Consider the following 10,535-nt stretch of genomic DNA (forward strand, 5'->3'; position numbering starts at 1 on the left):
CCTCCTCTCGAGCTCAGCCTGGGTGGGTGTGTGTGTGTGTGTGTGTGTGTGTGTGTGTGTGTGTGTGTGTGTGTGAACACTGAATCAAAGCAGAAATAGAGCTTTACAGGAAATCTTCACACACACACGAGCGTCTGCTGGTGAAATTATACAATAATGTGTGTGGTTTGTATGTACATACTGAGATGTGTTGGAATGAGTGTGCTACGATATGTACAATAAAAAAATCCATGTTTGTTTGTATATGTGTTTGTATAGGTGTGTGTATGTGTGTTTCACCCTAGGATCTTCACTGTTATGGTTCATGGAGGAGGATGTTCAGATGCTCTGAATTAACACAGCTTCAGTCTGCCTGCTGTAGTGAGGAGGATGATAATGGAGTTGATGATGATGATGATGATACACTACGAAGGAAGCCAAGAGTAAGACAAACAGGAGAAAACATCATCAGAAAAAGAAACAAAAAACTGAAAAAGTGGCTGCGAAACAGAATTAAAAAAAGTTTGTCTAAAAAAAAAAAAGGCCCTTGACTTTAGAAGGCAGGAGGAGTTTTGAGTTTGCAATTCATCTGCTGGCTCCCTACTCTTTCTTATTAAAATATCGCTTTTTCACTCTTTCATCCCTCAGACGCCCTCGTCCATTCTCTCAGTCCCTCATGGCCGGCCTGGCTGGAAGTAGGCAGGCCGTAAAAGTTCAGTATGGATCCCGGCGGTGTTACGTAACTCCTCTGGCTTTGCCATCTTTTCCTGCCAGCGCTTCCTCTCCTCTTCACTTGTGAGTCTCTCAGTCCAGCACGCACCCACCAAAGACATTTGTCCTCTCTGGGCTTCCATTTTGGGAGTACCTTTGTCCGTTTGCAAGAGTTAAATGTTCAGGATCGAACCGCGGGGGTACAGACGGACAGATACGAAGGGTCAGATAGAGGGATTCTCTTGTCCTGCTTGTGGAAATTATTCTTCCTGTCACATCGTCCTCCATCTTCACCTTTCATCCATCTGTTGGGGGCCTGAGGGTCTGAGGAGGGCTGTAGACTCTCCGGAAAAGTCTTCCAGTATCCATATATCTCTCTTTCTCTTTCTCACATTTATTCCCCACTCTTTCACTTTCCATTAAAATACTATCTTTGCCATACGTCCAAAAACACACATGCTTAACCAACACATACTTTGTCCCATCATATCAACGCCCCATTGGTTAACCACTGATTCAACTCTCTCAGGCACACGAGCACGCATATATATCACACACACACACACACGCACTGGGAGGCTCTGTTGGGGTGGACCTTGGGGGCCCTCTTTGCTATGTCCCATGTTCCTCCTTCTCCACCGAACAGAAGTCCTGCCCCTGCAAAAAAAAGGGAGAGAAAATTAGATGTGCATAATTTTAATGTTTTTTTACTCTAATGTGCTCTACTTAAATTTACTCCGAAACAACCTACTTTAAATGTCTCGTTCTGACATATCTAAATTCAGCAAACGCCGACGCACCTGTTACTCAAGTCACTTTTGAACAAACCCCTTGTCTATTTGCAGCTACTTGAAGAGGAAATTGCCGTTAAGTGCCGACAGGTGTGTTGTTTTGTTTCTTCCATCATGGTGAAGAGCTAAATGAACTTCTTGTCTAACAGCTCATTTGATGCTTTAAAACCAAGGCAGTGTTACGCTGAAAATCAGTGGAGGGAGGAAACTAAGTATATTTTCCAAAAAAGCATGTTCCCAAATTGTTATTTCATGTTGTTTTATATATTTAATTTACTCCATTTCCAATTCAAATGGAATTCAAATGTTTACTCTAATTCATTTACCTGACAGCTATTGGAATTTGATATACCTACCTATGGAAAATTTAAGATACAAGTTGATTACACAATGATGAATTACTCAGTTTAATTTCACTCTGCTACCTCATGTACAGTCAGAGATAACGGGAGTGATTCAAGTGGCAGAGTAAGTGCTCATCACTGCAGCGATGCCCCCCCCCTCACAAATGTGGAGCGAAACAGTGTGACAATGAGGAATAATGGATGTTGTTGTAGAGCCTGTCTCTTTAAATGTCAAGACACAGCTGTTTCTTTAAACGCCCTGAGCCCCTGTAACCCCCGGCTTCTGCCAACAAAAAAATACACACACACACAGTCACACACAGTCACACGTCCCTCACCTTCTCAATCTTTTCATCCAGCATCCTGAAAAATTCCTGCTGGCTCTCTGACGTGTGAATACTGAGGGAGAGGAAAAAAAGAAAAGCAAGAGGGGGAGAGGAAGTTAGAGATTGGAGACGAGGAGAAGGGAGGCAACAAATACATCATGAGAATTTTCCATTACGCCCCCCACACAGCACAAACACACACAAGCCTCCCTGCAGTGTGAGAAAGGCTGCGTAGGAATTTAAATGATTATTTTATAAAGCATTAACCCAGTCACACACAGTCACACACACAGTCTCACACACACAGTCTCACACACAGTCTCACACACACACACACAGTCCAAGAGGCAGCGTTATGAAAACCAGACACATAATATCGCTTACTTCACACATCAGAATATTAACATACCGATCCTTAAAGTTATTGGACGCTGGGTTTATTAAAAGGGTCAGTTCAGGCAAATCACCACGCGTTATGATTATAAACAAATGTTTCAGTTTTCACCGGAACTACTTTCTGTGGAAGTAGCGACTCCTATGAGGACCAATCAGAGTGATCTGGCAAAATGATATTAACACAACATGCATAACTATCGTTTTTTCTTATGTGTATTTTCTTTATTTCCTGTTAACCTTATAAAGTTACACAAAATTAAATAAAAAACTGGATGGCTACAGCATGAGTTTCCCTTTTTGTAAAAACTGTACCTCTACTTGTGACCAAGCGTTAATGTTATCAGAGCTGCCCGGAATACTTTTTATTTAACACTTTTGTGTTTTGTGTTCAAGGATGTAAGTTGCTTAGAATATGAAATCTTATTTTTTACATAGAATACAGGTACATCACAACAAATAAACAAGAAAATAAACAGGAATAAAAAATAAAAGAAACAAAATAAATCAATACACATAATAGAAACACAAAAATCTAAACAGTAATATATTTACAGTTAAATGAAAGCTGATTACAAAGCAATGACTCATATCATTCTTATTTGGAGCGTTGCATAATACTGAGATGGAATTATTTTGATACAATATCCATAAGGCTTGTATTTCAGTAAGCAGACTGCTGCTGGAGACTTACTTTGATTTGATGTTTGCTGAAGAAACCTCCTTCTGCGGTTTGCCTCTGTACTGCACATTACTTTTCTCCTACACACACACACACACACACACACACACACACACACACACACACACACACACACACACACACACACACACACACACACACACACACACACACACACACACAATTAGTTTTCATTATAAACCGATAAAACAGGCAGAAAACAAACAACTCATATCAGCTAACAGCCACACCACTGAGAGGACATGTCAAATCAAACCTGTGTTATTAAATCATGTCCTCGCTCAGCTGCTACTGCAGAACCGCCATCAGCTATCAGGTACAGGTGCAATGTACGCAGGTCTTATACAACTGTGTGTGTGTGTGTGTGTGTGTGTGTGTGTGTGTGTGTGTGTGTGTGTGTGTGTGTGTGTGTGTGTGTGTGTGTCTCTTACAGCTTCAGTAATGACAAGTTATGGGAAACAAATTCTGCTCTAACCAGGGACTGTGTAAAATTGTGGTTTGGGGCTTACATAACTCAACTAAACAACATACCTCTCATTAGAAAACAAGACAAGCAGCCATTTTAAACAGTTTACGCACTTCAAACATGTGTTTCATTTGCAATAAAATGAATCCTGCTGTGTGTTTGTTGTAGAAGAAAAACAATCCAGTGATACTAGGAACGTCACCTCACGTCTTTAAATCATTGTTGGATCATTTTAATCACAGCTAATCATCCCACTGTAATTCGAGCATAATTGGTCTGATTTATTTGCACATAATCTCTGCCTTTCCTGTGCTGCAGTACCTTTCATTTCAGATTTGTCGATGTCCATATCATGTCAGGCTGGCTTCTGAGCTGCATTCATATCAATTAGCTGCAGCTTGACACTGCTTTTGTATTTAATTTAATTGTATTCCTCTTTTACCTTCTTTATTTATCAGTATATACAAGGTTGTCTTTATGCTGCTGCAATAACCATAATCCTTTTATGGGATCAATAAAGATGTATCTTATCTTAAATCAGGATATATGGTTGCATTAGTTATTGTTTTACAACTTGCCAGGACGCCACTGAGACTGAACTGATTTACTGAATAAGCAAAAGACGTCTTACTTGAAACCCATTACACTTTTCAGACATTAAGTGTGTTGAAAGGATGTAAACATGCCCACGTTTTATACATTGCACGCTGAATGTGCAATAGGGGATTGATAGCCAGGTTAAGCAGGTAATTATTGTTATGTTTTAGACCACAATTTTGCAGGAAGGGAGTCAAACCAGCCGAGTGATCAGCCCCCACATTCCTCACACGCCAGCATGTTGTCTCTACCTGCGTGTGAGGCTCGTGTACAAGAGACAATGAGTGTGTATGTGCAGGCTGACCAGAGATGCCTTTAGACACAAACACGAGCTTGTTTGCTTGAACTGTCAGAGAAGAAGGTCTGAGTGTGGGTGACAGGCTGTCAGTTGAAATAATGGTGTGTGTTTCTGTGTGTGTCTCTCACCAGGTTCTCCTGGTTGCGAGCGTTCACCCGGTTTTCATCCCCTCTCATGTACTTCACCTCCTCCACGCCCTTCATCTTGTATTCGTCTGAGGAGAGAGTGGTTTGGAGAGAGAGAGAGAGAGACAGAAAGGCATGATTAAAGGAGGGAGACAGAGAGAGGCAGGAAGGGAAACAAACAACAGCATGTATTTATCAGGCGTTCCCAGGGACGAAACCTTCACCGTATTCATCCTGATCAATACGATGCTAAAACGATTGAGCTTTGTCATATCAACTTCACTGTACTCTCGCTGCGTTAGGTCAACAATGCCAAGACCATTGATTTAAATTATCATTAGTCCAAGGTAATCCAATAACTACAACCTGATGCAGTGTTTCAGAGGGTGGACACGAAAGCTGAGATAAGTAGGAGAACACTAGTCATCTCCTTTCCATTTAAGCTACAGCAACTGGAAAGAAAAAGAAATGAGCAACAGTAAGAGCGAGTGTGCATATAGAAGAGAATTGAAGAAGGGAAAAAACATGGAGCAGATAAGTAGGAGAAAGCTTGAAGGGATTAAAGATCAGTGGAACAGCTTCTAGACTACATGGAAAGCTTAGACTTTTAAGACAGTTAAGTGGAGCTCAATGGCTAGATACTCTAACACTTCCTCAAAACGGAAAAGCAGCGCTACACACCCGCAATGTGCATCCTAAATCACTGCTAGGGGTATAAGGGCCTGAATGGGATGTGTTAAGGGCAATATGCATGTCGTATGTCCAGCCCGCGTAAAAATACATGTGTATTACAATATGTTTACATCAATAATTAACACATTCATTTTTAGATATTGTACTATTATTGTGAGCCTCTGCTGACCCCAACTTTGCATTTCGCGGTTTGACAACAGGCTAAAATTAATGGGTTGCAACTTGCTGATATACAAAATCTACTGTTCACATTTTACAATAAAGCCAGAAATTATTTAGTGTGTAAAATGCCAGAAAAATGGTGAACAATTATCATCACAATTTCTATGAGCCGCAGTTAAATACTGATCATTAAATTGCTCTCAAGCTGAAAAACACAAGCAGATTATGTGTGTTCGTCAGAATTGAAAAACAATCACATGAGACACTTCTCTTTGTCTGAAAGTGAACTGTGATGAAAACTGTATTTTATTGTTGTGTGTTTGAACTGTTCATTTAGCAAGATAGAGCGATATAAAGGCATCATCTCGGTCTTTAGGATGATCTTATGTAATTTCAAGGTTTAATATTTTATAAACCAAATTGTGGATTGATTGATCAATAAAATGATCAGCTGATTAATCATTAACTGTAGTATGTTGCCCTTTAAAAAGACCAATAAATCAAACAACCCTGTGGTAAAAACCACATCCTGGTTCACTCACTGTTCCCTACATAATAGTTTACTCTCAGTTTATAGCGCAGTATAAATAGGGAGTGATTGTGGACACCGCCTTATTGTTTTAGCACAGTGGATGAAGGCTTATCAGAATTAACCTTTACAGTAATGTAACATTATATAATGGCTAAAACTCACCATTAGCTAAGAAGACCAAACCCAGCCTCACCTTGAGCAGAACAAGCACACTGCTCGCTCTGCTGGGTATTTTACTGATAAAGCAGCCACACACACACACACACACACACACACACACACACACACACACACACACACACACACACACACACACACACACACACACACACACACACACACACACACCTCTGGGCCGTATCTGTTGCATACTGTATTTTGCCCTCCCTCTATCAGCAGTCTGTCGGTTTCTCTGTGTTTCTGTCTGTGCCACTTTGTACTCAGCTTAGAGGTTCCACCCTGCCTCTGTTGCAAACACCTCGATCACCTGTGTGTGTGTGTGTGTGTGTGTGTGTGTGTGTGTGTGTGTGTGTGTGTGCTCCAGTGTGTGCGTGTTTCTACATCTTACACATGCGTCACTGTAGGCCAAATACGGCCTGCGTATGTCAGATTAATGCAGCTGATGAGAAATAATTTTCAAAGAGAGGGAGAAGAGAAGGGAAGCTGGCAGATTTAAGGGAAGCCGAAGGAGAGATGACAGAAAAATAAACGGCGTCTACTTTTCTGCTGTCCTGTTTGTCTCAGGAATGTAAACGAGTCGGAGCAAAGCGGCTCCTGTCTGAACATGCCGACGCAGACGAACGGTATTATAACACTACACAGGCTCACCAAACTAAGATCTGCTTTGTAAACATGCAGCACATATGGTGCTGCAGAAGGAAACAGATTAAGAGCCATTTCCTCTGCCGTACTGCCTATTAAAAGCAGCAAGCCACATGCATTACATTTCAAAGATATTCCTTTCTTTTAAAAAAGCCCTTTTATGCTTTTGGGGTTTTCCCCTTCCCTTAGTGTTATATAGGTTTTTTGCATGTAAATGGTCTGCAAAGGCTAAAAAGGGTGAGTTTCTTTCCCACACACTTCCCCCCCTGCCTGAAAAACCTCAATTGGACTCCTTTGTTTACTTCCGGAACATAGTAACATTAATATGTAGCACTTGCACTCATATTGGCTACCTCTCCAACACACTGTACGTAATTGGCTAAGGGGCGGGACATCTTTAAGGGTTGACCAATCACAACAGAGCCAGCCAGCTGACTAATCAGAGCAGACTGGGCTCTGGTTTCAGGCAGAGGGTGAAAAGAGGTGCTGCAGCACAGGCAGTATGAGAGCTTTTTGAACATTAAAGCATGTAAACATGTCACAGTAGAGACACAAAGTACAAATATGAAGCAGGAAATTAGCATAAGGCCCCTGGAGGTGGATACGGATGAAGAGGAATGGGTACAACTAGCTGCTGCTGTGGGCTACATACAAATAATGAAATGTTTAGGTAAAATGTCTTATCATAATTTGTGTGAGCTGCAGCCTGACTGGTAAAACTGGCTGAATGTTTTTTTCCTCCCATCACAGGATAGTCAGTCAGTTCGCTTAATGTGACGTGTGTGGATAGATCAAAGTGACCCAGCTTCCACTGATCAAGACTCATCCCATCACAGACATTGCTTTAATTGAGATAGCAGCAAAAACTGGTCATGCAATGCGTGCCAATAGTGTGTGTGTGTGAGTGTGTGTGGTTGTCATCGTCATGCTGATGTTTCGTCACGCTGATGATGGGGCTTGCTTTGGGAGAGAGGGGAGGGGAAACGTCGTAGAGGGGAAGATGAAAGGGAAGAACTATTTTGAGAAGCTGTGATTTGTGATGTGGACATGTTTCTCTTCTCTGATTAAAGAATGGCTGTGCGCTGACCTTAAGGTAAAAACATAGTGCATGAGAATGTGTGTGTATGTGTATGTGTATGTGTATGTGTGTGTGTGTGTGTGTGTGTGTGTGTGTGTGCGCGTGCACAAGTGTGTTTCTATTTCAGATAACCCTGTGTCTTTGAATGAGCTCGTTTGTCCTTTTATGCAAGTGTGCCGTTTGTCTGGGTGTGACTCATTTAAATAGCCATCTTGGTGTTTCTGTCCTGGGGCTATGTCACTCTGTCCTCCCTGCTGTGTGTCCTGCCTCTCGGCCGCTCTGGCTCCAGGCCATCACCGGCCTCGCCATGACTTCTACACCTGAACACGACTCCTCATCTCTAACACACACACACACAAAAAATCATACCCATCAATCAGTTTAGAAAAGAAATACTGAGCCTAATATTCTCCAGAGAAATAAATGTCATGGCTGTTGCTGTAAAGGATGACATTATGAAAAGCAGGAAAAGGCAGACAGTAAATCTCAAAATGTCATTTTTGATTTGATACTGAAGTGCCAACAATAAGCAAAAAGGAAAATAGATAAATTAAATTACCTGCGACATAGGGAAGTTCCAAAATAAGATATTGACCTCAGACAACGACAGACTGAAAACTCATCATACACAGTCAAAGGGGCTCTATTAGGATTTTGGGGGGTTTTCCCTTTCCTTAGTGTGTAATATAGGTGTATACAGGCTACAATCACAGAGTTCTCTCCAGAGGGAGTTTCTCTCCCACACACGTAACATAGTGACATCACAAATATGTAACACTTGCGCTTCTATTGGCTGGCACTCCATCACATTGTACGTGATAAGCTAAGGGCGGGGACTTCTCTAAAATGGTTGACCAATCACAACAGAGCCGACCAGCAAACCAATCAGAGCAGACTGGGCTCTGGTTTCAGACAGGGGGTGAAAAGAGGTGCAGCAGCACAGGTAGTATGAGAAAAATAAAGATTTTTTTGAGCATTAAAGCATGGAAACATGTCACAGTAGAGACACTAAATAAAAATATGAACCTGAACAATTTGCATAATAGGCCCCCTTTAAATAATCACATTGAATGAGTATCTGGGTCCTACTAGAAGAACAATATTTAAAGAATAATGAATTACGTACATATATTGTGTGAACAAACGTTGGTGTCTTTTGGCCATCAGCAGTTTCTCATAACCATAAGGTTGCTGAAATCAGGGAATTACTGACGGAAGATTGTTTCTCTGATACGTGAAGCCGAGGACAATCTGAGGCAGCTTCAATGTGTTGCCACATATGGAATAACTCAAAATCAGTGTCTGAAGAAAGATGGATAGGGGGTAGGGCATGTTGGTGTAGATTGGCTTTTGATTGAATGTATGGACATCAGCATACATTCATCAGCAGCAGGTCTCAGGTGTTCAGGGCATGCAGATCGCAAATAATCACAACAAATATACAGTATGTACTCTGAATAGATCTTACAAACAGCCATTATGATTATGTGGACAAACAGCCAGCACATATATTTACTTGATATGCCAATTTGACGATAACATACACCACCCCCCCACTCCCATTGCTCCCGGGCGCTGTACAATAGCTGCCCATTGCTCCTAGTACTAGACTCCTGGTACTAGGATGGGTTACAAGCAGAGAACACACTTCACTGTGTGTGCTGTGTGCTCTGCATGTGTGACCATTAAAGAGGGTTTCATCCCTCCCAATTCTATTCTTCAGTTCTTGTAAAAAAATTAAAATAAACTCACACCAGCCTAGCATTCAACTCAGCGTACTGCTCTCCAAACACTGTACAAAGAAACTGTAGTCGAATAGAATAATAATAATAATAATAATAATAATAACAAGAAGACCAAGAAGTATAAAGATTAAGAATAATAAGAAAAAAAAGACGGAGAAGAAGTATGTTCCGCTCTTTTGATTTCCACTGTGAAGATATTGACAGGGTGCTCATTTAGTGATCTGATAAAGAAAGTTCAGTATGTTTGAAGTGCCATCAAAGCTTTGAGGCACTTCTAAAACAATTAGCTTTGAGAGATACCACTTATTCCCGAGAGTGGATTGATCCTTTGGTGTCTTGGCAGAAACCAGTGGAAAATCACCAGTCCAAAGTACACACCTGCTTTCTGTTCATACTATCTTCTCTGCATCTGACACACACATTTCAGAGTGTCAGAAGCAGCACATGCTCACACAGGAGAGAGTGAGCTGCTCTCCGTCTCAAAACAACACAAACTCTTAAAGGAAACAGGGAAATCTGCACGCCACCATGTTGTGTAAACATGTTTGGGGGGTACTTTGGCAATCCCACACACATACTGTCCCACATACGATATCTCCACTCTCATTTCTGCTCCGACTGTGATTATTGCTGACATCAATAACATGATGTTGTGGAAAGTGTTGCTATTTTCTCTCGTCGGCCTTCAGTGTTGGTCTAATGGAGCTCAGCCTTTTCCGGTTATTGTGCGAGAGAGGAGTGTGGGGGGGGGTCAGTGGCTTGAGTCGGAG

At 41.5% G+C, this 10,535-nt stretch overlaps 1 protein-coding gene across 1 annotated transcript in view; it reads right to left on the reverse strand.

Annotated features, from left to right (window-relative positions):
- Nucleotides 1-508: 508 nt before the first annotated feature.
- zgc:92140 (uncharacterized protein C1orf21 homolog) overlaps nt 509-10,535 on the reverse strand; it is a 32,147-nt gene continuing 22,120 nt past the window's right edge. The window contains exons 3-6 of the mRNA XM_010775203.1: nt 4,737-4,822; nt 3,239-3,306; nt 2,164-2,224; nt 509-1,347 (exon numbers count right to left, since the gene is read on the reverse strand). Coding sequence (XP_010773505.1) covers nt 1,303-1,347; nt 2,164-2,224; nt 3,239-3,306; nt 4,737-4,822 — 260 coding nt within the window. The 3' untranslated portion in view covers nt 509-1,302. The remainder of the gene's footprint in view (nt 1,348-2,163; nt 2,225-3,238; nt 3,307-4,736; nt 4,823-10,535) is intronic.

The sequence above is a fragment of the Notothenia coriiceps genome, unplaced genomic scaffold (genome assembly GCF_000735185.1).
Source record: "Notothenia coriiceps isolate Sejong01 unplaced genomic scaffold, NC01 NC01_scaffold00015590, whole genome shotgun sequence".
Lineage (NCBI taxonomy): Eukaryota > Metazoa > Chordata > Actinopteri > Perciformes > Nototheniidae > Notothenia > Notothenia coriiceps.